Source organism: Scomber japonicus, chromosome 18 (assembly GCF_027409825.1).
Source record: "Scomber japonicus isolate fScoJap1 chromosome 18, fScoJap1.pri, whole genome shotgun sequence".
NCBI lineage: Eukaryota > Metazoa > Chordata > Actinopteri > Scombriformes > Scombridae > Scomber > Scomber japonicus.
Window position 1 is genome coordinate 10475196 of NC_070595.1, and position 27863 is coordinate 10503058.

At 41.4% G+C, this 27863-nt stretch overlaps 2 protein-coding genes across 3 annotated transcripts; one reads left to right on the top strand and one right to left on the bottom strand.

Annotated features, from left to right (window-relative positions):
• Positions 1 to 1809: 1809 nt before the first annotated feature.
• top3a (DNA topoisomerase III alpha) lies at positions 1810 to 22882 on the bottom strand. Of its 2 annotated transcripts, none has more exons than XM_053338644.1 (19): positions 22824 to 22882; positions 19629 to 19688; positions 19447 to 19520; positions 19272 to 19347; positions 18711 to 18819; positions 18339 to 18482; positions 18082 to 18252; positions 17890 to 17990; positions 11334 to 11408; positions 11036 to 11118; positions 10536 to 10746; positions 10018 to 10203; positions 9774 to 9903; positions 9482 to 9595; positions 8554 to 8719; positions 8246 to 8395; positions 7918 to 8040; positions 3999 to 4732; positions 1810 to 2517 (listed from the first exon to the last, which is right to left on the bottom strand). In XM_053338644.1, the coding sequence occupies exons 3-19, from the start codon at positions 19503 to 19505 to the stop codon at positions 2354 to 2356; spliced, it is 2796 nt and encodes a 931-aa protein (XP_053194619.1). In that variant the 5' UTR covers positions 19506 to 19520; positions 19629 to 19688; positions 22824 to 22882; the 3' UTR covers positions 1810 to 2353. The 2 variants fall into 2 exon arrangements, with proteins under 2 accessions (XP_053194619.1, XP_053194618.1); XM_053338643.1 differs by lacking the exon at positions 22824 to 22882 and adding an exon at positions 20658 to 21117.
• Positions 22678 to 27612, top strand: smcr8a (Smith-Magenis syndrome chromosome region, candidate 8a). The gene is made up of 3 exons (XM_053338646.1): positions 22678 to 23412; positions 23632 to 25419; positions 26945 to 27612. The coding sequence occupies exons 1-3, from the start codon at positions 22811 to 22813 to the stop codon at positions 27402 to 27404; spliced, it is 2850 nt and encodes a 949-aa protein (XP_053194621.1). The 5' UTR covers positions 22678 to 22810; the 3' UTR covers positions 27405 to 27612.
• The last annotated feature ends 251 nt before the right edge of the window (positions 27613 to 27863 follow it).

The following is a 27863-nucleotide window of genomic DNA, read 5'->3' on the forward strand; positions in this document are numbered from 1 at the left end:
ATCTTATCCTCACTGAAGCTATTGTCATCATCAGAGGTGAGTTTGCACAATGATCCTGCATGATGGTGATAATAGTGTACAGCTCCATGCTCTTTTTATCAGGACTTGTGATGATCTCATGGAGCTCTTTGGTGTTTTTGATCCTCTACTGTAACACTTGTAATACTCCTACAGGGATCAGAGTTACGGTATATGAGAGCAACGAGTCTTCAAGGTAATGCGGGATGTAAAGCTGCCAGCGCTTTTCCCGTAAGGAGGACGTTATCGCTGCAATTGAGAAAAGACAAATGGCAGTCACATGACTTGTTATCTGCCCGGATACTACAGTAGTGGAGCTCGGAGCTGAGCTGAGGACGGAGCGGCGAAAACAACTCACACCCACATGTTATGACTCACGTATGAGTCACCAAACGTGCCAGTAAGATCAGCGCTGCTTCCCTTGGAATATCAACAGAGGAGGAAAAAAACAACATTAAGGCAACTTACAGCCTCATACCGGGAATCCATGCGTTTCTCTTTCACTTTTTGTATAAGTTACCCTGCGGCTGTCAACCGAGGCACTTCTGGGAAAATAAACCATTTAATTATTTCGAGAAACAAGACCTGTTAACAGTCAACATTTGGTAACAGTTAGACCCATAAAGTGTTCATTTGTGCACTGAAACAGTCAGGACCAGTGGTGGAAATTAACTACTACTACTACTACTACTACTACTACTACTACTAAATATTTTACCACAGTATATCAATTTCATGCTACTGTATACTGAGACTGCATTTCAGAGGTATATTGCACTTTTTACCTCACTCACTGTATGAATGACATATGTGACTTTGCATAATTGAAAATAAGTAACAGAACATATGGAGTTATAAAGTGCAGTAGTTGAAATGAACAGTGCTCCAGCAGTAAACTGCCACTGATACATGAATGTGTCAGTGTTAATAATACAGTAATATAATCTATAATAATACAACAAGCACCGTTATATGCTTAAAAAGTTATGATAGCCTACTTAAATGGGTTTTTATGTCAATACTTATATTTACTTCGAATTCTGAATGCTGGGCTTAACAGCTGCAACGTTTAGTCAATCAGTCAGAAATGGGTTTTTTGATTAAGTCTTAAAAAATACAAAACGTTCTACTGTTTTAGCTTCTCAGAATCAGGATTTGTTGGATTTCTCTGTTTATATCATTGTAAACTGAATATATTTGGGTCTTTGGACTGGTCAGACAATTTGTTGACCTGAAAAACAGGGAACATATAATGGACATCTTAGACAAAATGATCAAATGATTAAATGAACAGTATGACATTACTACTTTTATATAACTAAAGTATTTAAGTACTGTGCTTATGGTAATCTTGCTTTTAAGTTATTTGAATCTGGTTATTCTTTTAGTAAACTGCATCAGGGATAAAAGTTTTGATTTATTTGTACTCATGTTCTGTCGCAAGAAAGACATTTTAAGTTTGGGGTTTTTCCGGTAGATTCGTGGGCTGAAATCTGAACCAGCTGAAAAATTTGCCTGACCAACAGAAAGGGAGGGGAGGGGAGGGGAGGGGAGGGGTCAGGAGAGGAGGGGGAGTTTCAGACTAAATCAAAACCCGTAACATCAGCCTGTTATTGCAAAACTCTCATGACTATAAAGATATAAATAACAAAGGCCAGTTACATACATTCAACTTTATTAACTTTCAACAATATTAAAATAGAAATCTTTGGTAGTGACAGACTACCAAGAAGGAAACCAACAGTTATTTATCTTATATGTACAATGTAAAAACAGATTTTTTCTCCCCAACGAATTAACAAATGTAAAATGCTGTTATAGATATTGTATGATGGTGAAAATGATGAACACCAACAGTCAGCACATTCATACTACACCGTTAATTATGAATAAACTCTGCGCAAATATCTTGTTCATTGTTCTTCCATTGAACCCAGAGCTGCTTCTGTTCCTCCAGCTGTTTGGTCAAGCTGGATAATGAAAACAAAATAGACAAGGGATTAATGGAATCTAAGACCGGCTGTGTAAATTTCCTATAAACTCTCGAGTCCCTTCAGGTTACATAGGCTACAAACACCTACAACTTTTCAGAGCAGTCCGTCTCCTCAGAGTACTCCCTTCTTCCTTTTCTTCTGGCAGCGAGACAGTTCAGACAATCAGTTTAAAATGTACAGTAATCATAAAAGCCCTTTCTCCTCAGGAAAGGATGCAGGGTCCGTATGAGATTTTATGGTACTTAAATCAGAGTTGCTGCATATTTGAAAAAAAAAGAGGCTGTAACTCCACAAAGCTCTGGAGCAGTCTCACAGTGGGGATGTAGAACCGCTGGCAGCTGTCACCGCTGGGGGCAGGTGACTCGGGTGTGTCCCGGCAAATGGCAGATGCCGCAGGTACGTGGTTTCTTAGCAGCGGGGGGTCTGTTACCGCCGGCATCTCCCGTTATCCTCCTTCCCTTCTTCCCTCCGTCTCCACCGCCATTAAATGTGACACCGAAACCACCTGACATAGAGGAGCAGAAGTCAAACCCTAACATGAGCTGTTTTCATACCACTGAATAAAAAACATGAAATACTTGTTTTTCTGTGTGTTGTAGGAGCCGTGTCAGTTTGGTAAATGAAAGCCTCAAGGTCTCAGTGGGAGTGTTTGAGTCGTGACAGCTTTTCTTTATCATTAAGTAAGGACGTAGGTGAGAAGCATCTTTCTCATGTTTGATCTGAGTGTTCGGTACATCTTGTCAACTTTGCATGCGGGCAATAAATATGATGTGTTTTACTGAGCTGTGAGAAGTAAATGAAATACACTACAAATGTCTGCCTGTGCTACATTGTTGTGTAAGTACTGATGAGTGTTCTTCACTTTAATGTGAAACAGTGTAAGTTTGTGATGCAGAGACAGTCAAATGTTATAATCTGATAAGTGTCACACAACACAATCAAATGTGCTCTAAAAATGTTAAAGTCCTTTGTATCGAACTTTTCTGAAACACACTAATTTTGTGATTTGAAAGGTGATTATACTGCTTGATGCAACCAAGGTGTTCCACTGATCTATTTTTAATACAAAGTAGCCCTTTTTTTAACTTGACAGCTGGTCTCAAAATGTCTCATTTAGTAACAAGACTAGGGCCCCAAAACATGCTTTACACTCAAACGAATGCACACCATTTGAGATACGCAAGATTGATCCCACATGTCGGTTTTTTCTGGGGAGATACCTGAAAATTCTTTACATTGTCACAAGCACAAGCTTCAGTCGCCAAGAGAGAGCTGCCCCCTTTCATTCAGGCTGACCAGTTAAACGAAGCTCGTGCTGAATTTTGTCACCTTCATTCAGACAGAAATTCTTCGTCTTCCTGTGTAAGCGACTCGAAGTTGCACATTGCGCCTTATCTCTTTTCTTGTTTTCTGTGCAGTAAATGCAGCAGTACATGCTCCTCCACGCCATGCTTGTTTACTACTGTAGTCATGGAAATGCTCTGTTTGACTCTAAGTAGCCTATATTACATTCTTGAGAACTGAGATTGATCCGTTTGCACCTGCTGTGCAAGGCGCAATTTCTTGTGCTTTGAAGTCAATACTAATGAGAGCATACTGATGTTTAGCAGTGCACCATCTTAGATTAGCATGTTAGCATGCTGACATTTGCTTATTAGCACAAAAAAACAGCTGAGGAGGCCAATAGGAATGTCATTATTTTATGAACAAATATAATTACTGGATAAAGTGAAATGTTGACCTGATGATGGCGCTACATGAACATCGAAGGCATCACAATTCATCCTGAGGAGGACATGAATGTGTGCATCAAGTTTGAAGCCATTTAATAGTTGATATATTTCATTGCCATTCCCAGAGCTCCACTGCCAGCAAAGAATTCTAAGGATATTCATTTCAGGCTTCAGGGTAAAAACAAATAGAACAGATATGTGTGTGTGTGTGTGTGTGTGTGTGTGTGTGTGTGTGTGTGTGTGTGAGTCTTACCTGGTGGTGGTACATTCTCGTCAGCCCACTGGAAGAAGCCACACTGCTGTTCTCTTGGTTTCCCGCAGGTGTGGAACGTTCGACCCTTGTTTGGACCGTCTTTTTGCACCGTGCGTGTCACTGCTGCTTCATTACAGTTACACATAATCTGGTCCCCGTGTCCTCCAGCAGACCCTACCTGGTCCCTGCCTACTCCGGGGGGGTTGTTCCTGAACCCCAGTGAAGGCCTTGGAGGTTGGGAGCTCATTGGAGGTGGCAGCGCAGGCCCTCGACTCTGCGGTGGCCCCTGCTGACTCGGCTGATCTGCCCACAGAAAGAAGTTGCAAGTCCCGCCGTTGCATTTGTAGAACTGGCGCCCCTGGTTGGGACCATCTTTGCGCACGGTCAGGAGGAGCGCATCCTGACCACAGTTACATACAATGACATCACTGTTGGTGTCTGCGCTGATGCCACCACCGCCACCTGGTGGAGCCCTTGGCTGCGGGGCCCAGGAGGGGACAGGTGGAAGGGAAGGTCGAGGATTTGATCTTGGGGCTCTGGGTGGCTCTGCTCTGGAGGGTCTTGGGACTGGTGGACGAGGGTCCTCTCCTCCACCTCCACCTCCACCTCCCCCTGCTCGGAGGTATTTCAGGTCCAGCACCTCTCTGAGTGTCTCATCGCACCCGCCGATGCAGCCGACAAATTCTAAAGGCATCATGGGAGGGAGGCTGCCCCTTCGGAATTGGAAGTGTAACCTGATGAATGAAAGACACACCGGAGACAAAGCTTAAGTACATCAACCTCAGGATAAAACCAGATGTGCTGGACTGGGCTTGGATGTTTGGCCTTCGCTGTGTAGAGTTATGTATGTACAGAGTTTGAGTCTTCAAATCTTATGAACAGAGCAATAATTTCCAAAATGACCACCATCACACTCATTAGAGGACACAAATTCAGGGATTGAGACCAAAAAAAAAAAAAAAACAGGAGTTAGTTGGAGACAGGGGTTCTTTGATAGCAGCATCTAGCGACCATCACTGACACTGCACTTCAGGGTACAGATTCAGGTTGTGATAGTTACCATCTAGTTTGAAGGATTTTTTTTCCATATTCAACTAGTTTAGAGCCAGTGCAGCCAGTATCTATCATACAGTTTGATGTGGGAAACATGAAGCCTCCAATGCACAAACTCTGAGAATGGCCTTTAAAAGTGAAGTAGGAGACATCATGTGTCCAACAGTTAAAATATTTGCTTTTTCAGTGAGGGAGTCAGTAGCTGTTACACTTCACCACAAACATTTAGTTGAAAAGAGGGTTTGAAAGTCTTTAAGGTTAAAATAATGGGCATCAACCTTCCTTAGTTGAGTGAACTGGTGACCCTTGCACATGCAAAGAGGGGATTTATTTATTTATAGTTGCACCTTAAAATAAAATGTAACGACATGTCAAATCCTCATAAATAACTGCAAGGATTATCTGTGCTGAGCCAGCAGTTGAGCTCCTGTGTGATGCAGCACAAAAGAAAGGTGAGTCGATGATGATGATGATGATGATGGTCAGTCAAATAGAAAGATGATGATGAGTTTATAATCCAATTTCTTTTTTTTCGACAGACTTATTTGTCTTGTATACATTTTCAGAATATTTTGAAATCACCATAAAAAACTTTTAAGGAGCTTGTATGTTAATATTTATTTGCATGTGCTGTCCATCTGGTGTGTTAAATGAATCTATAAATACAGCAGGAGTATTAAATCATTTAAATTTGCTGAAATGTAAAAAATGTGACATTACTGTGTACTGTAAAAACAGTCCATCAAAAAGTGGTTGAAGGAATCTGCTTTTCACAATTTGTGTCTGTTAAACAAAAGTCGAGATGGTACAGCAGGTTGCCGTGGCGACCAGCGAGGCGGCAGCGGTTCTCACTGCACGCATCTGCTGCATCACAGCATCTGAAAGTTATCCAACATGCTGCAACTGCTGGGTGAAATCTGATTTTTGAAAAAACCCACTGATATTGTTTTAGTGTAAGTGCTGTAGTTCAACTTTGAGCTCTGTACCAGATTGGTTGCTATGGTAACAGATGCTGTTGTGGAGCGCTTTGGCTTGCTGCTTGCGAGCGTACCCTATATCTGGACCGAGCTGAGGCACGTGCTTGAGGGGTTAACGCCCACTGGTGTAAACAACAGTTTTGACAAGTTTCTCTCACTGGTGAAGCCACTGAGAGCCTCGTGTGTGTTTGTTAGAGTGAAGTTCAGCTTCCATGGCTGACAGCTCTGAGCTCCCACACACACTTCTCAATAATAAAGAAATATAAGCTGTGTGTTCATGGCAAAAACAGGCACTTGGCATTGAAGTGAAAAGAACATGTTTTCTAAGTTTAATATGTGTGGACCTGTAGGTGAATGGTGCTGAGAGGAAATTATGTGGACTAATGGATCCCTGACAAAACACATTTATAACACAGATAAAAACCTTGTTCCCCTTTAGAACATGAACAGCATAGAGGTAAGATGAGAGGACTGAGGGCATGGCATTGAACAACACTGCTGTTGTGTGAGCCTTAAACACTCAGCTGTGTACAGGGTGTCCATAAAGTCTCTTTACAGTTTAACACATTTATTACAAAAGCAAATGAATAGACAAATCTGTGGAAATTGAACCATTTAATCCACCTCTATATGGGCACCATTAGTTGCATGAAGCACATCAAGACATGACACATAATTTCTTTCCATGTTGGCGATAGCATAGCCTCATCAATGGTGGCAGTGGCATCATTGATCTTTTGCTTCAGGTCGTTGATGTTCCATATCTTTGTTCAATACACTTGATAACCACTGAGTACATAGAACATATCTCATCAATCTTTTGTAATTCATTTTTTAAATTGTAAAGAGACTTTGTGGACACCCTGTACAAGCTATTGTACTACAGAACTTTGTCTAACTGAATATGTAGGTTACCCGGGTGGGTGGGCGAATGGGTTTATTTTTATAATTGTTTTTGTTTTTTGTTTGTATATTTGTTTTGTTTGTTTGCTTTGCCTTATCTGTGATGTGATATGATTTGAAACAAATGGAAGTACTAGATGTTTAAGATCTTCAAGGGTTAATCCACTAATTTAATATTGCACTTCCATTAAACTGAGAGACACATTAAGGATGACTAAGAGTCCCACTAGCAGTTCTGTGATGCTGTATTTAAGCTGTCATTATGGCTCAAATGAAGCATTTGTCAGAAGGTCAAAAGACACCTGAAACCTCTTCCTCATGTTTGTGATATGGGAATATAGGAAGAGGCATCCAACATTTTTTGTAGTTTTCCAGAACAGACAAGCGCACCCACTGTACCAGCTCATTCTGAGAAAATGGGCACCTTCAGGGACAGTGGCATCAGCATGCTCACAATGACAATGCTAACAAAGTCCAGCAGAAGCTAGCAGGAATGCTATTTATTTGAAGGTGTTATCTTTAGCCCCATGGTGGCACTACATAATAATAATAATACAAAACAATTCCTCTGATCCACTAGAAGTGAGTGGCCCATTTACATCACTGTCTCTCTCCTCTGCTCTGCTCTGCTGTCTGTCTCTGTGTCATGGATGTATAAAGAGCTACAGGTCTGTGTGTCTATCTGACAGAGGGCGGGGCTGAGCTACACACACACACACACACACAGAGCAGAGATGCCACAGAAGACACAATCAGAAAATAATGTTTTATTTCTCTGATACACTGCTTTGTTCTCGCTGGCACCAATCGCTCACTTCATTCACTTTCTAGCTTGCTCGGCCACCGCTGCTCTCTCTCACTCACTCAGTTTGAAAGGGCCAACTTTGTATCTTTGACTGCTGTGTATTTACAAATGGGTTGGTTTGAATGGAGCACAGCTTTGTGAACTAACCAGTAAAAGAGTCCAAAATAAGATAAATACTCACATGTGAACAGGGTGTGGCTGACAGGTGGGACAGATGCTGTCATCTCTCCTGACGTCCAACACTGTATCAGGGAACCACACTGCAGTCTTACAGGCCGGGAAGCCCACACAGGACAGGTACTTACTGCAGGGAGACAGAGACAGGTGGAGGACAGTTCTTAGAAAGTAAAACCACAAAGGCAAGCATAAGAAACATGGGTGAATAAAAATATATATGTAGCATGAATCATGGGTTTGGAGAGTTGGAAGGTGTGGTAAAGATACAAGAAATGCAGAGTCTTGTGATGATATAGTTTTAAGCTCTTTTCCATTGTCTCGTCTCGTCTCACCTGTTTCCCTCCTTCTTCCTCTTCAGTACCATGTCCCGCCCACAGTTAGGGCACTTTCTGACCGGCAAATGGATCTCCATGTCCTGCTGCTGCTCTGCTTCAGTGATCTCGTGAGCTGCACCCAGATATGGCGACAGGGCTTCATCTAACCTGAGGCCAAAATAGAAAATTACTTCTTCCCTAAGCGACAACAACCAGCAGCCTGCAGTTATTACAGGACAGGTGTGACTAATCCATTGACATAATGCTACTCATTTGGGTATGCGTCAGAAAGACATAAATGTGCTAGAAGGTAAAGAGTGACTAACTTCTTTGCCTTCCTGACAGATTCAATGAAGACATTCTTGTATTTCTGGATGTGGTGCTGCAGCACACTCCACTTGTCCTTCCTTCCCACTGATACCTCCTTGAGGTCCGCTTCCAGTTCAGAGCGTAGGTTTGGTTTAGACATCTCATAGCCCATGGAGTTATAACCTGAATGAACATGACAAAAGGAGGCTTCAGCATCAACACCTATTAAGGCCTACAGTGTATTATGGTATGCAGAGCGTGTGTTGATTCAATTCATCATCTAGTGTGATATTTTCACTCTCAGTGATGTGAAGTTCACGCTTTGTCCTTTCCTCATGCCAACTTGTAAGAGATGTGATCATATACAACAAAACAGAAGGTTAAATGCTAATTTAACACGCCAAAATTCCCCCCAACACTCCTTTCAGTACTGTGAACAGTAACACTCGACCAGACAAGAAAATACACTTAAAAGTTGTTCTTGCGAGTCAATGTTTAATTAGCTCTATGTGTCATCTTTCTCTGCTTTCCTTTGGAGGGGTCATCCGTAGAATGTGGCCCCTCTTTTACCCACATCTCTGCAAACCTCAGAGCAGGAAGGGGGGCAACCCCTCGTCCATTCATTGGTCCATCATGTGTCATCTTTGTTGTGCGCAGTGAAAGTCCATTTCTGATTTTATTGTCCTTTGCACAAATGACTGTTATCACGTGGAAGTGCTTTAGTTAGATTTTTATTTAACAGCCTATTTTTATTTCAGATACTTTATATGGTCTATGGGTGAAGCAGCAATAATAAATCACCATGAGGGGGATAGATTTTTATCCCCACCAGGGATAAAAATAACTCAGCAGAGGCAGGGATATACAGACCAGAGGAGGCGAAATGCCCATCACCACCAACCCCCCCCCCCCGGCAAATTGCATCCTGTGTATGTGTGTACATACCCTCCACCAGCCCCATCCCGAGCTCTCCGGGGAGAAACCTCTGGTCTGCTGTCAATCCCACGTACATGCGACTCTTTATAGTCTCGATGTGATCTGCATGTGTTGCATCTGTACCTGTAATACACACAATTCACACAGGAACATTTTAGAGATACAAAATCATTTCTCCTGTATATTCCTCATAAAATGTTCATAAGTAAGTATTTGTGAGTTTTTGAGTGGTTGGGACCACACAGAAACACATTAGAAACACAGTCTCCCATGTGTGTATGTGTGTGTGTTTGAACTCTACCGATGCCGTGCTTCTCCATCAGCGAAATAAGGTCGGCTTCAGTGAGCAGCTGCGGAGGACTCGTCTGTCCGTCCACCATCTCGATAGCAGAAGGCTGGAACTGGGTGCCTTGCTCATACACTGGAATCACCTGGCACAAACAAAGCGGGTATCCTGAGTTAACGTCCGTCTTCATTAAGTCCCCCGTTCCCCCTTTTTTTTAGTGAAGCCTTCAGATGAGCACCAACAAACAAAACACACACACCTTGGTGCTCCACCTGTCATACGGGTAAACGTCCAGGTAGTTCCTTGCAATGATCATGAGTCCCGATGCAGAGAACTTTTCTTGAGCGATTTCTATGTCCACCACAGTCTCCTTCCCCACAGCATCCTGGGATACACAAGCCAGGAAGTGCCGGACGATGAACTCATACAAACGACCTTCATTGCCCTGGACACAGAAGAAACAGAAAATCATTGCTTCATACGGTTTATGTCCTCAAGATTGTTGACTGAAGTTCACAAACTGCTCAATAAATAAAAAAAACAAAAACAAGGTGGCAAAAAGCGCTACTATGATTTATAATGATTAAAAATGAACATTTTAGTGGCAAAACCTGTATTCAAATATACAATTGCATATATAATTATATTACAAACATATAACTGTACAAGATGTTTGTTTAGACATGTCCCCAGAGGCTGGAAATTGCCTCTGAGAGGTAAAAATGAATAAATTAATGAATTATATACAAAACTGAGTTCCTGTCTTTGTGGACCTACCTGCAGTGTGTTGGTGAACTTGGTGGGGTGTATGGGGGGATGGGCTTCGTCAGAGTTCTTGCCCTGTCGTGGGTTGGGACCCCCGGGCTGTTCGAGCACCCGCTGAGCGAATGTCCCCCAGTCCTGACTATGCGTCTGCAGCTCCACCAGGGGGGCGAGAGCCAGGCTTGCAGGGAAGCTGTTCGTCTCTGTACGGGGGTAACTGATAAACCTGAGAGGAAACAAACACATAGTCACAACAAGTCATCTTGGTACCGCACAAACGGAGACTTTGGAAATGTGACATCGCTGGTAAACCCTTCCTGAAAGACACCACACTGCCAGATGGCGCCTTTTCATGTAGAAAAAATAAGCACATCTTTGAGGTGCTTCCAAAGTTCAAATGAAAGATTCAAAATACTAAGTGTTGATGACATTAAGCATATAGACCAAGACAATACTTTTCTGTGTGTCCCCCCAAATGACCTAAAATGCTGCCTGTTTAAAAGTCAGACACTCACCCTTTGGTGTAGAGCTTTTCAGCTATTTTCATGGTCTCTTTGGCATTTATTTTCAGCTTCCGCGATACCAGTTTCTCCATCTCCTGTTGGTTTAGAACAGAAAAGATAAAGAAGATAAAGGACTGTTCAGAGTGGGACAAAGCAGCGAGCAGGTTTACGAGTCAGGAGACAGAAGCTGACAAAATAAAACAGTTCCTGCTGTCCTGAGAAAACAACAACATTCATTTTGTAACATAAACATCCACAGCCTGATTATGTGCATATGTATGTGTGTAGCTATTAGATTTTATATTCTTACCACTGTGTCCAAAGGAAGCGGCCTCCACTTGCTCTTGGGCTTGCTGGTTACTGAGGTGACTGTTGCTATGGGATCCTGGAAATGAATAAACTGATATTCTCATGTGCACCTTTTTACACGTGGCTTTTAGCCCATTTTATTCAGGCAGGTTGACAACACATTCAAATATACTGTTGTGTCCTGAGCTTACAGATGCAGCTGCATGCTTTCTTTATTTAATAGCAGATACACAAACAGGAGGCAGAGAGGGGTTTGATCTGCAGCACTGGTCACCCCCAACCTCAGAATAGTTTTTGGGATGCACAAACAAACCAAAAAGTGAAAGAAGAGTTTGGCAGCTGCTTTGTTTCCTGATGATTGATGAACTTATAACTTAATAGGGATCATCATGGGTGCAAATAGGTCTTAATCCAACAGTGCATAATTACAAATGGTAACAGGATCTTTCAAATTAATACATCAATCAAACACAAGCCGGTCCAATTTGCATCAGAATTGTACCAAATTGTTGTTAGCTGTTTTAAGCTTCGATAATTCAATAATTCCAGACAGGTGCAGAATGGTTAGGCTACATTAAGATCATCTTTAGCCCTGCATGAAAAAATACAGCCCCCTCATTCATATAAATGAGCTTTACTAACTGTTAATCACTAGTATTAACTATTGTTAACCACTTCAGACTCATTGATCTGTTAATAAAACCTAACTTCCTTCCTACTTTGCTTATAAACACAGCCCCTTGTATTTTTGAAGGGCTGCAATTAACTTATTGCAACTGAATTATTTTCATTATTGATTTATTAATCTGCTTATTGATTATTTTCTTGATAACTCATTTTGTCTATACAATGTCAGAAAAGAGTGAAAATGCCTGTTTTAATATCCCACGGTTAAAGGTCATGTGTTTGTCATTATCCGACTTTGTCAAGCTCAAAATCCAAAGACATACAGTTTACTACTATGTGTGACAAAGTGAAGAATTAAGTCATCACATCTAAAAGGCTCAATCCAGCCAAGTTTTAGCAAAATAACTTCATTCATTTCCGTTAAATAATCAGTCTGAATGCTGCTTAATGAGAGCGAAACCATAACAATGAGAGGAAGAAGATAATAACTACACTGTAGCTCCATAGAGATGGATGATGATTCTCTGTAGGTTTCTCACTACGACTGGCATTATAGTACAGACAATTAATTATAGATATTCACCTGTTGATATAAAATATGAATTAATGAAGCTTTATTGTAAAATTTGGAGACTTCTTTACTGCAAAGATTTAATTATCAAATATGTAATCATGCATCTCTAAGATTAGTAGAGATGCATGAGATACAATTGTTGTTTATTTATATATATATATAAAAGCCTATATTATATTTCCATAATCACTCAACTGTGCCTTTCCTCTTCATTATCTAGTACGTATCAAAAGGAGGGAAACAACCACATCCAGATTTTTGACTGCCAGTGTGCAGTGACGTACAGTATTTGTGTTCCATGAGTTTGGCTCCTGATAGTTACATCTTGCACCGTGGCAAACAGTGAAAACCAGCTTAGTGATAATTACACCCTTGTCAGCTCTGAGTATCTTGGCAAACAACAAGTGTGAGTGTTTTTCTGACAGTTATAGATTCAGATGGATTCTGGTGCATTAGCAACAGCAGTTACAAAAACATAGGATGTACTGACACTATCACACAAAGTTAAAATGACCACCATGACTACACAAAGAGTGTGTAGGTGATAATAATAGTGGCTGTCTGAGTGGTATGATAATAACTGCTTATATTGTCATTGTCTCCTCATACATACATTGTCATTATAACTCTTTGTGGATGTATGAGGAGATTTGATATTGAGATATTGCAGCATAGTGGAGTCTGGTTAGCAGTAAGCACAGCAGTCAGTGTAACAGTGAATGTTGAGTATGAGCTACAGTTTGAAGGGATTAAAGTTAACTACATCTTACCACTGAATCTTTAAGGTAGGTTTTACTGTGCTTCCTGACCAAAGTCAGGAGGCTGGGGCAAGTTGTTTCAGACACAGCAGCTTTTGTTAAAATAATGTCACTCTAAAATCTCTGGTTGATTTACTCTTATTTTTCTTATGGTCTAATGCCTTTTATGACTTTTACCAAAACCACTGGAACTTACAGGAAAGAAAGAATGAGTATACAGAGACGGATTTATGGCAAAACTATATATCCCACTTTTGCTGGGGACCCCTGGGGATTCCTGGGCCCCACTTTGAGAACCATTGATGTAAAGGGTTTGAACAACCCTCAAAAGAGAAGGAAAAAAGAAAAAAAAATTGATTACTTTTTATGCCTAGAAATGAATCATATAGATAGTATTAGAATGCCAAATTCTTAACGTAACTCTGTGTGATCATGTGCCAGAGTCAATGGTTTGGGATGTGGGACAGACTGTTACCTGTACGACCATGTTAGGGACATGGTAAATGCTGTGTTAAGGGGGAAAATAATCAGATTGACTTCAATTTCAAAAACATCCGTTGAAAATCTCCACAAGCTTAAAGAGGCTAAACATAAACTTGACAATCTTAGCGCCCAGGTGGTCGATGGTTGGAGCACATGCCATATGCGCAGCTGACCCCGGTTCGAATCCCGGCCGGAGGTCCTTTGCTGCATGTCACACCCCCCTCTCTCTTCCTGTCTATCTACTGCTAAAATAAAGGTGTCTATGCCGGAAAAAAATCTTAAAACCCCCCCCAAAAAAACTTGACGATCTTCCGTTGGAAAAAATATTAAAAGAAATGTCTGATTCAAGCATTACACCTAGGAGTAGAGCTAGCTGCCTCTTGGCACCCCAATTGAGAAAAAAAGTCCCAAAAATCAATGGAACAAAAAACACAAGCCATCCCTATATAAACCAAATACAATTTCAGAAGCCTTTGCTGTATTTTACAAAGATCTACACTCAGACAAAAAAAACTGAAAGCAACCCACAAATAACTGATTCCTTATTAAAATCCACCAAACTACCTAAAATAGACCCTATGTCATCTGAGTTTATGGACAGACTAATAACCAATAAGAGGAAATTGAAGATGTAATCAGAACTGTTGTTGGCTCTAAAGAAGGTGAAAATCTCAGTGATGACAAAAGAACATAAATATCCCATTGATTGCATCTCCTAGAGGCCAGTTGCATTATTAAATCTCGACTGTAAATTTTTAGGTTCTATTTTAGCTAAGTGAGCGGAGTCGGTTATACAAGCAGACCAGACAAGACTTACAGTCATAGCTATCTGTCAGATAACATTCACTGACTGCTTAATGTTATGGAGTATAGTAAGAAATACCCAGATCCCTGCATGGCATTAGCGGTTGATGCAGAAAAAGCATTTGACCGTGTATCCTGTCTGTTTCTATTTTAAACCTACGCGCTATGACTGCTCCTTTTTGTAACTGACGCAGGTGATACGAGGTGATATAATTGTGAAAGGGATAGAAATCAGCAGGAAATCCATAAAATGTCTCTATATGTGAATGATGTTTTAGTTTATTTATTGGAACCTCTAAGTTCAGTCCCGAGGCTGATGCATTGCTTGGCCATGCCTTGCTTCTGAACTTGCTTATCACATATCAGATGAGAGCATTATCTTGTTCAAGTGGCCTACAGAAGGTATATATTTGGGTACGACCATAGAACAAGACCTATATAAGCAAACTATAATAAATTAATTCAAGTAAGTTAGTCTGTACTCCTCCAATTCCTATATCAAACACTCCATTCACTGAGGATAAAGCCATAGAAGACATACTGTGTAGATGGTAAATAACTACTCTTATAGCATGAAGAGTGGTGCAGCAGACATTTGGTCTCCTTAGTGATGTACTGGTGTTGGCAAGGATTGCTCATCTAAAAAGGTGTTATACCCCTAAAATTAGACAGGGTGAAGGCTCTTTCTCTTGCTATTTTGGTGCTTTATATCCTTTCTGGGAGGCCTGGATGGTGTTTCCTTTGTGATGATGTCTGACCATAGGGGTTTATGCTACTTGTGAATGAGATGTTATGTGAATAGCAAGGTTTTATAAGGATAATGTGATATACATTGGGAGGTGTAATGATGCTGTATGCTGATTTTTGATGATGATACTGCTTACCCTGTGACTTCTTTTTCTTTTATTTATTTAATTTTTCATTCATTTATTTGTATTTTGTTTGTATTTTACTTTTATTGGTAGGGTCTGTTTCAAATATGTTTTTTTTTTTTTTCTATTTCACTTGTATGGTATATTTCTTATCCTATGTGATAAAGTTGTTTGTATTGAAAAACAATAAAAAAGTGAATTACAAAAAAAAAAATTAGACAGGGTGGATACAAAAGATTGAGACACCAGTTCGTTAAAGATCAAGAATTAAAACATTTGAACTGTTGGCTAATGCATTTAATCTGTCAAGAGTTAGTTAGTCAAGATATAGTTTTTATATATCTTCAAATAAAAGTATGACAAACGATTCAATACAGAAAGCTCACAAGAGAGCAATATCCAATCAATATAGAGCATAATTTAGTATGAAACAAGAAAACACCCTACATATTAAATAAAAATGGGAAGGGGAGATTGAATTGGAAAATTAGCGAGGAGGTTTGGGAAGGTATCTCCTTAGAAACTCAAAGTCACTTTATTTAAATAGACACCACTCAACAAGAGCATGATGGAGGAAATGTGGAGAGAAGTCTACAACAACATATACTTCAGAAGTGCTTTCCCTTGGATAACCTTTGGAGGGAGATATTTGATTTACTTGATAAAAAATATTTGGTTTTCAACTACTGAGGCACCCATTGCTGGCCATGCTTGAGGCCAGAAGCAGTGATGAGCAGGCAAAAGATGAACTTACTATGTATTCTTCCTGCAGCAGCCAAGAAAACAATAACACTGAGCTGGCCTAAAAAAAGACCCTCCAACGTATGGTGCATGGTAGTCAGTAGTTAAAGAAATTTTGCTGAGACTGCAAAATGCATGACTCAAAAACTGATGGTCACCTTGGCTTGAAGTGATGGAAGAAGGATGGAGCGAGGCATGCTTGGAACACTTTTGGGTTTCATCAGATTTTGCTGCTAATGTCAGTGTTATGTTTTTTATATTATTTTTAGTTTGAATGTTACTTATTTATGGTTGTTGCGCCTTTCAGTTTTGTTGGAGTTTATTTATTGGCTAACTATTGGTTTTATAAACAGTTTCTGGATGGCACTGTCCCAGAGATAGAAGTGATGAGTTGATGAGGGGGCGGAGGGCAGTGGATGAGGGTAGAGATGAAGATGTGCATGTGTAGGAGGGTGTTTTTGAATATATATATGGCTGAAAGTAGAGGTGAAAATGGCACACAAACGGGATTGATTGAGAGAATGAATAATGGAAAGGCTGTAATTTGTTGGTTGGTTTGGGGAAGTGGCATAAAATTGTGAGGATAGCGACAGGAAAGTAAAGAAATCTATACAGATTAAAAGTTTTTGATTTTTTTAAAGTAAAATTTAAAAGAAAAATATAATGATAACTAGAATATGTGTTTGTTTAACTTAACTGAAAAAGAGAGGCATCTGGCTTATGTGATACTGAGAAAACAGAAGTCATAAAACTGTTATTCAGACCCATATTTTACTTTGAATTTCCTGTTTTAGCAAATAAATGTCTAAAATACGGAGTATGATAAATAAATGTCAGAGTCATAACCATTGATTTTGTGTTTATTTTTCACTATAAATAACTATTAAGGGTTCCACTGTGAGGATGGGGAATCGTGTGTGCAGTGGTATATGAGAAAATGTGGTTTAACTAATTGTTACCAAGGAAAATGTGACTTTTGATTGTGTTTTATCACTAGACAGTTCAATCTGCAAAAAACTCCCCACTGAAGTATAAACAGCACACATGACATATGACATCACTGGCTACATTTACATGGATCCTAATATTTCACTAGTAATAAAAATAATACCCCAATTAGAATAAAAATATCTCAAGCTATGAAGAGACTAGCCCGATCAGGCCTAATTGGAAGGAATTTTCAATTAAGAGGGGTAGTGAAAACCTTTGATAATCTCTTATTAGTGCCATATAAATGCTTAGTGTCATAATTTCTGTCTGGTTGGAATAAATACTTAATGGAAGATTCATGTGAAGGGAAGCCCCACAGTTAGCAACAATGGGTCAGCCTAACCTAACAAGTTGACAGACTACCCCCACCCCTCTGATATTGGCTAATGCTGGTCAGTAGAGACGTTCTGATGTATCGCCCAGAAGTATTCATGACTTTTGCGCATGTCACGCACCCAATTAAATGAAATGTATAAGATCACATCCCATGTAAGCAGTTGATCTGAAATGTTCAATCAGAATTTAAAAAAGGGATGCATCACAGAACCTCAGATTTGATTCAATAGGAACAGCAGCGATTTCACTACATAAAAATTGTAGTAGATGATGTACATTTTATGTGGACTGTTTTAATTCATTATAGCATTCTAAAATTTTGTGCAACAATTCATAGATTCATATTTAGACAAGTTAACATACTGCACATACCTCCATGCATATCTGGTAGAGCACCAGGCAAGCTGTGTGGTTGAAGAGTCGGTTTCTCAGCCAACTGAACTCTACAATGTCTTCCTCCACCTCATGCATCACTGAGACAAGGTAAAACCCAGAAAACAGAAGGGGGGAGTGAGACTCTGTATAAAACTGGATCTGTGTGTCTGTGCATGGCAGAGTTTGTACCTTTGATCTTGTAGAAAGTCTCAGGTATGAAAGCCTGTATGGCTTTGAAGCGCTCCACCACAAAGCCAAGAGTGGGAAACTGACAGCTGCCGTATGAGATCAGCTGATTGGCAAGAGACTCTGGAAAGATCTTCTGCAGGCGAAGGGTTTGGAAGCGAGTGAAGGATGCACCTGCAGATGATGAGCACAGGAGAGAGAATTAGTGTATTAATATGTCTCTTTGCACTGTGTACCATAGTGTGAGGGTGCTACCTCACCTATCCGCAGGTCCAGCTCCTGGCGGACATCCACGGCATCGCTGATGTTAGAGTCTGGCTCAATTAGAGTCTCACAAGCTGTCCGTATGGAGTTTGGGGTGATCTCAGAAAACTTTGCCCGGAAGACTTGTAAATTTGGCTTCACTGAAAAAGACAAACACAAACAAACACAGATACACACAAACATATATTGTTATCAGGAGCTTTACGCAGATAATGATACATAAAACCTTCTAGTCTCTGGCCTTTATACCATCACAGAAATACGGGCCTTACACACAAACAAGACATACTACTATGTACTTTACATTTCTGAAAAGGAATTTAGTTGCACATTCACACAAAAACAACAAACACATATTATAATCGTACCTGCTTTACAGACATCTATGATTTCAAAGCCGATGTTTTCTCCCTCTCTGTCACAATCAGTCCAGATGACTAAGGCCTGGCACTGCCTCACCTCTTTCTCCAATGTCCGCTAGAGAGAAAGAGGCAAGAAAGAGGATTAGATAGAATTAAAGTTTCATTAAAATCTTTCAAGTCCATGCCTGTTATCTATATCAAGCATTATTATATCTGGAAATTGTGGCCTCCTGCTGCTAAGAGATGAAAAGACAATAAAAGTACATCATCTGGGCTGACCTTGAAATAAAGAACAGATGGTTTAGTTTATCCTGGTTTTATGAATATACAGTCATTCTGCAACAGCACTACTTATTGGAGAGAAAGGAAAATTGAAATTGGGTTGGGAGTAAATCCTGGTTAAAGGACTATTACAATCACTTATACCGCACAAACACAAACACACACACACACACACACACACACACACACACACACACACACACACACACACACACACACACACACACAGCAGGAGTGACAGGTCCCATAAACTCATTACAATACAAAGTAAAGATGAGAGCATACCTTTATTTGCACCATGTTATCTGGACAGTACTTCTCTACCTCCGCATCAAATAACAGCACAGGACTACAACTGTGCCTTTGGAAAGAAAAGAAACACACAGTCAGCACTTAGTGTATAAAAAGTAAGTGTGTGTATGATATACAGTTATGCACACAGGCCTTTTTTTTAACTTACCATTTCTGGTACGGTGCTTTAAACTCTAGACCCAGTAAATGGCCTGATACTGACGTCATTGATACCGTCACATTCTGGAGCAAGATGGGGAATAATGAAAGCAATAAAATCAATGACAACATAAAACATAAAACAACTTATCAAGTGCAAGTGTGCATAATATATGTAATTGTTTCATTTACCTGACCAAAGAGATGATATTCATATTCATAGATTTTGTTAAACTTTGACAACCCTTCTCTCTGAAATGAAAAAGAAGACCATTAGTGCTGACGTAAAAGAAGAGAAAAAAATAAAGATGAGGAACAGAGGATGCCATATGTATTTTTCAATTGTATGGAGTCTTTTACAGCTTGATAGCCTTTTCTTCAGACTGAGTCACAGAGGGACTGAGTCAACTCTATGATCATTCTGACGCTATAGTTTTATATTTGAGGTGCATTAGATTATTGTAGTGTATAGTGTTGCTGTTATTTTGTTAACCCAGAGTTTTATTTATCCCATTTATGTAATCAAGCACCTGCAGGTGGACAGTATGACAACATATGTAAACTGTGACAGTAATGTATCAACTGTCAGAGACTTTGTTACCTGCTATTGATAAAGAACGGGTTCACTGTTTTTCATGCCAGCCTTGAAACAATAATCAGGTGCCTAAATGAACATAGAAATATGTTTTTCTTGCAGTAATCATTCCTCCTGTTCTTACTTGCTATGAGTAGGGCCCTCTTCATAATGCACTTACAATGTAAGACAAAATCTTTTCTGTGCAAAAATGTATTTAAAAGTTTATAAGAAGCTAATCTGAAGCGTTCAAATTAGTCAATTCAAGTACTTTGATGCTAAAAAGACTGTAAATGTGGAAGGTATCCACTTGATATGCCAAACTTAGACTGCTGTAGCCTCATATAAGCTTCAAATACACTTTTAAATGACTGTGTGGACACACTGTGGATTTTGGCCTCCATCACTTCCATTGAAAGCACATTTGAAGGAGATCTTTTAACAGCCAGTATGAACAGGAGGAATGATTACAGAGAGGAAAACCTATTTCACTGTTTATATGGGCACCTGACTGTTGTTTTAGGACAGACTTGCAAACCTTTAAACTTATCTGTGTATGCACTGAGAAGCAGCACATTTTCATGTCATTTTAGCTGCACTATTGGACTAACTCAAGGTGAGCTGGAGTTGTTTGAGATAGTACTAACCCTCCTGGATCTCCCGTTGGACATGATCTCTGAGATGCCTTTGGCTGCATCGTTCTTCTCGGCGACGCAGAGGACCCGGGTGATCTGACCACGGCCCCGGGGCATGTCTGCCGGCTGCGGTCGGTCTTGACACCGGCTAATCTGAGTCGCACACACAAACCTCCGCCGGACGTCTGGCCAGTGTAGTCCCGAGCGAAGCAAATATCTACCGAGGAGGTTCAGTGCCAGCATGCCGGACAGATCTCACATGAGGCGGCCTGTCCTCTAGGCAACCCCGCTGCTGTCTGTCCACTGTGTGCTAGCATGTTAGCTCCGGCATCCACATAAAGCTACTGCCTGCTCCCAAAACACATTTACAAATAGACAAAAAAGTCCTCACCTTTTCACTAACTTCACTACCGATTAACCAAACAGGGACACAACAACGCTAAGCCATTAAACCATATAAATAAAACTTTTATATGAGACTTCTTTACTTGTTTACAAATTCGGCGCCCGCCTGTCAAAAACTACCGTAATCACGGTCGTACTGTCGTAAAATTACTGGTACTACCAAAGGGCTCAATAAAATCAATACTTTTTTTTTAATATAATATTTTTAAAACTACATTCAGATTGGCAATTATCTACATATGCAACATGTGTCAGATTAATAATTATACGTTGTATCGATAAATATATGTTTCATTAATAGTACTGTCAAATTACAAAAGGAAAATCCACCCTAAATCAGAAATTACATTTCTCAATTTAATTAACAAACCTTCTTTACCACTGAGGACAGTAAGCTAATGACTTCAGAATTGTCTCTACACATTTAACATTTGTTTAGTATTTTCTATAGTTCGTATATTTACAAAAAGACATAAGAATAGGATTCAGTATTACACAAAAATGTATAGCTGCTACACATGGCAGCATAGACCCACTGAAAAGGAGCTACTTCTTGTCAGGGAAACTTTATTTTATGCTTTACAGGTCCATAATGTTCTATTCATTACATACAGAAAGTATGTAATTTCATGTTAAGTATACATAAAAGAGAGACAATGGTGAAAGCCAGGTATTTTAGATAAAAATTGTTGAGTTTATAAAATGTTGCTGTTTATCAGATTATTTCAGGATACATATTTTATTATTAATGATGAATTATTATTATTGATGAAGGAAATTCAACTGCACAACTGACCAAAAGAAAGGGGAAAGGGAACCAACTCATAACATCAGTATGGCAATACGTTATTTTACTTTAAGGGATTAATCTTTATTGATATTACTAACAAACAATAATTTCACCCAAATGAGATTTTTTTGAATGTAATGATTGTTTGTTATTCATTTATTAGTAGGCCTAGTAGCTATAATTTATTTACTTTGATTTTGGTTTAATTTTATGAATCAAATATTTTCACTATCTGTGATGTAGCTCCAGGATTTGTAGTCATTTACTCTTTAAAATATGAACAGTTCAAACCTTAACAAAATATGTGAACGTTGTTGTTTTAGGGTGGATTTCCTCCAGATGGGAGGTGGGTTTGGTCACCTGACAAGACTACAACCAGCTGGGTAAACATGGCGTCTGTCTCTGAACGTGAAAATCAGATATAAGCGCTCCTGTGTATTAGCGGGGTTTCTGTGTGTCCGTCTCGCCGCACTGAAGCTGAAAACACAGAGACGTGATGGACTCGATGCATGAAGACCTGATGAGGAGGAGCCCGCTGCTCTGGGGTTTGTCTCTCTGCTCAGCATCAATGGTCTGATGCCTGCTCGGGAGCCTGTGACTGGCGCAAGATAATTGCTTTTGTTAACAGGAACCCTGACTTGTATTTCTGCTCGTTTTTATTTTCTCAGATAAATTTAACGCTCCCGTTCTGTGGACCTGTTATCTACAGGGGTGCAGCTGAATTTCGGGCCCCTTATGCTCTGGGACACCCCGCCTCCCCCCCTTTTAAAAAAAATAATATAATTTGTCTTGTTTTTTATCTGGACTCTCTCCATCTTCTTTAACCTCTCTGTTTAAAGTGCAGTCTGGACAATGTGAGGGCAGAATGATCAGTCTGAGTGTCCCGTGTGCTGCTGTGCTCTGACAGCTGGTTTATTAGCTGAGCTGCACTGTGTGTTGTGTGTCTCATGCCTTGCTCAACAACACCACTATGATAGGCTCACCTGACCTGGTGGCTTTCACTAAAGAGGACGAGTATGGGCAGACCAGTCCCGACCCCTGGGCTCTCCCCGAGGAGTTCTCTGTTCCCCTCTATCCTCTGGCTGACTCCAACCCCTGGGCCAAAACCTCCTATGCCAAGTTCACCAAAGACTTCATCCTCATCTCTGAGTTCTCTGAACAGGTGGGTCCTCAGCCTCTCCTCACCATCCCCGATGACCCTAAAATCTGCGGCACCTTCGATCTCAACTACTTCTCCCTGCGCATCATGTCAGTGGACTACCAGGCCTCCTTCGTGGGGCATCCACCAGGCAGCGGTTACCCAAGGCTCAGCTTTGTGGAGGACTCCAGGGTGGTGTTGGGAGACTCAAAGGAAGGGGCGTTCGCCTACGTCCACCACCTTACACTTTACGACTTGGAAGCGAGGGGCTTTGTGCGACCGTTCTGCATGGCGTATGTTTCAGCAGATGAGAGGAAGATCATGCTGCAGTTCCAGGAGCTGTCCCTCCGCTTCTCACAGGCCTCTGAGTGTCTGAAGGCTGGAAACAGAAGAGCCTTTGCCAAGGAACTGCAGAGGAAGCTCCGAGACCTGGAGTAAGAACTTCAATACTGCTATCCCACATAGATAGACATAGATTGAATAAGGATAAATGTCTCGTAACCTCCTGATCTTGCAGTGCAGGTTTTCAGTGTGTCATTTGTCTCTGTTGTGTATTGCTACTAAGTTACTCTGATGCTCCTCTTGAGGAAAATGTTCAATAATGTCAACATCATGACACATTTGCGTCAATAAGTGTTTGTTCTTTCCCTCAGGTACACTCACTCGGTGCTGCAGAGGGAGGAGGGTCTGCAGAGAGAGGCGGGCCCTCAGCGTATGTACTCCGCTCACGCCGTGGAGAAGGCCAACGAGCTTGCAAACGTGGAAAAGAGCATCTATGAACACAGAGACCTGCTGAGACAGATCAGCTTGTACCCTCGCCGCCCGCGCCGGGACCCTCACGCCGTCACCTGCCAGAAGTGTATGTCCGAATGCTTGAGCGAGTGCGAGGCGCTGTTGGACAAATACGCCAAGCTTGCCAACCCCTTCAGTTACAACAACAAAGGGGAGAAGGGGGAGGAGGGTCGGGCTGATGGTGGAGGAGGTGATGGAGAAGGGGATGAGGAAGAGGACGAGAGCGTTAAACGCAGGCCGTCCTACACTCCACAGCTGATCAAAGCTAAGTCCGCCAAGTGTTTCGACAAGCGTCTCAAGACCCTCCAAGAGCTGTGTGAAAACACTTTCTACAGCGCCACCGTGGAGCTCCTGAAGGAGACTGAGAGGAGTTTCCGAGGCGACTTGTGCTACCTGCACACGCGCCGCCTGGACAGGGCGCTACGCAGGAAACAGAGACTTACAAACTTCCTGTTTGAGGAAGACCTCGGTGATGATGATGAGGACGAAGGGAGAACACTCAGACCATTCTGTGCTGTGAACCATGCTATAGACAACTACTCACTCTTAAACCCTCCTCCCATAGTGCTGGGGCCAGATCATTTAGAGCTCGACTCTTTGGAGCCACCGGACCTGTTAGACCCAGCCTCCGAGACTAGCCATACTCAGGAGAGTGAGCTTGGGCTTGGGGAGAGCCACCTGGAGTCTTCCCCCTCAGACCAGACTCTGGAGACCCAGGAGAGTTCGGAGGAGACCAAAGGAAGCTTTAGCAGTGACAAGAGTGGGCTGGGACAATCCGAGACGCAACAGAATCTGGCTGGTATGAAGTCAGAAGCTCCTGATCCTGATCCTGATCCTGACTCTGATTTGACACCGGACCCAGACCATAACACTGACCTGGAGAGGGAAAGCAGCAGTGAGGAGACGGAAACCACTGCAGGAGATGATGAGGGTGACAACAAAGAAGCCCAGACACCCAACTCTTTGCTGGAAGCGGTCTCTGGGCTGGAGGCCAGCAGGGAGGATGTGTGTGATGGAGGAGCTGAGGAGGTGTCTGATCTGCTGGTTCAAATAGACACTGCATGCTGTATGGCCCAAGAGGGTTTCCTTTATGAGGCTTCTGCACCAGAATCAGTGCCTCACCTGAGCCAAAACTCCCACCCACAGCCCCTCTCTCAAACACTGGTGGTCAACCAGGAGCCCCAGGCCCTGCTTCCACTCCAGGACGACTATGCTGTGGGTTCCCCGTGTTCAGAAAGCCCCGTAGCTGGGCTGGAGCTGCCTGTGGGGGTCCTGGGAGATGCTGTTTCCCGCACCTCAGTGGAGGATGGCTGGGATTGTACCATGAGTGCTTCTACAGGTTCTGACCGGGCTGCCTCACCTCTCGGCTACGGAGGGGCAGTGACCCTGCGTCAAAGGAAGAAGGCTGGACAAGGAGCCTTGAGGTTTGTGCGACAGTACCCGTTTGCCATGCAAGCTCTGTGGTGTCTGCTGAGTGGAAGGACCCTGGTGGTGCTCGGGGCAGATGAGGGGAGGGTCCGCCGCCTGGTTGCTGCTCTGGCCCTCTTCGTGCCCAGTCCTGGGAAGTGTGGTGAGAGGATTCAAGCTTGGCTGTCCTGCCCATTCACCCTTACTGACCTGCAGAGGTGGAAACTCATTGGATTGCAACGGTATGTCCAGTTTGTATTTTAATTTAAAGCATTTAACAAAAACGTATGTACAGATCTTACAGAAAGGGCTCAACACAGAATAGGTGAAACAAAAGACAGATGATGTTATTAACATTTACTAAAAGATTGAGTTTGATGACGAAGTCTCATTCTTAGCTTGTATCACACTACTACCCTCCTGTTACTTATCTGCTATGACTCAGTCGCTGATGACTCACAACTAACTATTCACATCTGTCCTCCTTTTTTTTTCATTCCTTTCTTTTCCATCTGATCTCTTTTTCTTCATAAATGTGAGTGGGCTGTGAAGTATTTTACCTTCAGAGAGGAAAGTTGTAGGCGCTGAGAGATAGACACACACAAAGGAGGAGGGGGTCAGATGGGATTGTGACATTTCTGATTTCTCATATTATAAATGCTACATCATTACACACCAAACAGAGACCAGCTTTAAATTATATTATATGCCTACTTGGTTGAACATAAGAAGTAATTGAGATAGGCACTCGGCTGTATTAAAAATGAACACCATGAACATTGAACTGTAGATTTTGTTCATTTGTACATCCCTACCCTTTTAATGTAGAGCAGACATGTCCACGTAGCTTTATATTAGCTACTTAGTTGTTGCATAATAATGATTGAAAGGGTCAAACACACAAGGTAACTTATAACAGTGTCCATAGAACTATAGACTCCATTATCTGAGCCTTTTCAATATGAATTCTGCAAAACAATTGCTAAATATAACATGATGAACAATGTGCAGATTTAGTAATAATGTTTTGGTAGAGCTCAAGTGTCACTGTGTTGGAAGTACAGCATTTAACATGATGGTAGAATTGGACATGCAGACTGTACTTAGTGATGATGTGTAAAACCGATGGGGTTGAGAATGAACGTCCTCCTTAAAAATATTACTTTTCACAACAATTTGGAGAAAAACTTTGATTTAGAACAATTTAAACCAGTTGTTAATGTACACTATACAGTGTAAATATGAAGTATATGAAGTATAAGACACCACTAGATTGGAAAAACTTAGCTTACTAGCAGATGAGTGGTGGCAAAGTGATGGAGTCAACTGTAAAATGGGTAGAGCTGCAACGATTAGTTGATTAATCGATTAGTCAGTGGACAGAAAATTAATCAGCAACTTAATCAGTCATTTTTTAAAACAGAAATGCCAAATATTTGCTTGTATAGCTTCTTAAATTTGTGGATTTGAAGCATTTCCTTGTCATACATGGCAGGAAACTATATTTGGATTTTGGACTGTTGATCTGACAAAACAAGACAAATAATCAGCCGATTCAGTGATAATGAAAATAATTGTTAGTGGCAGCTTTACATTCTTGTTTGATGTTTTTCTTCATTATTTATGAAGCACTGAAATTTACAACTTTGTTGGTTTAGCTTTAGGATTAAAGTAGTTAAAAGAACATTTTGAAATCAATAATGGTGGAAGTGGAATAAAAATATGTTGCTGACTTTACAAGCAAATATTTGTGTCTCTCTCCCACAGAGTGGCGTCCCCTGTGGGCTCCAGCATGCTTTATTCGCTGTCCCGCTACAGTCGCTACATCTCCATCCTGGATGCAGACCAGAAGACCTTGCGCTGTCCACCATATCGCGGCCAACTTCTTGCCAACATAGCGGACCACCGCACCTACATCCGCCGTGGTTCCACCTACTTCCTTCACGTGCAGAGCACACTCTGTCGCCTGGCAGCCAAGGCCTTCCTGTTTACCTTCACCCACCATCTCCACCTGCCGGTGAGCTCCACGGAGGGTCCAGAGGGCGTGGAGGGTCGACGCTGCTGCTTCCTGCAGGAGCAGCTGGGGCTGGGTGAGGAGGACAGCCACATACTGCTCTACCTCAGCCAGCTCATCACTCATCAGTACCTACAGCCCACCAACGGGAGCAATGCAGCAGTACCTTGTTTTAGTTTTAACTACACCACCAGCGTTTTATACAAAATCTAATACTATACTGGGGAGGAGGATTCACACACTAATTTTAGCAGGAATCACCTGTGTTCCTTTGGTTTTCTAATGGACCAAAGGTGATCTCAATAAGGTCTAAAATGATTTTAGTTTCAGGGCAAACTGGTTTTGTTTTATCTGTGTAATCTCTCTGCCTTGCTATTTTGTCTCTGGTCTCACTCCTTCCTCTGTGCGCAGGAAAATAGGAAATGGAGTGAGTAGTGAATGTCAGTGAGTGGTTTACTTGTGTGTGGTTGGTCCAGAGCGTATTGACACTCACAAACACACACACTCACCCACACACATAGACAATGTCGACAGAACAGATGAAGGTCAGCTCTACTTATTGAGCCATTTGTGTGTTTTTTCCCTCCGTGGAAATAAATGTTACTCGTGCTGGCTTTTATTTAAGGTCAGTCTACACTCACACATATTATTTTCTCATCTTAGAAAGCTCAA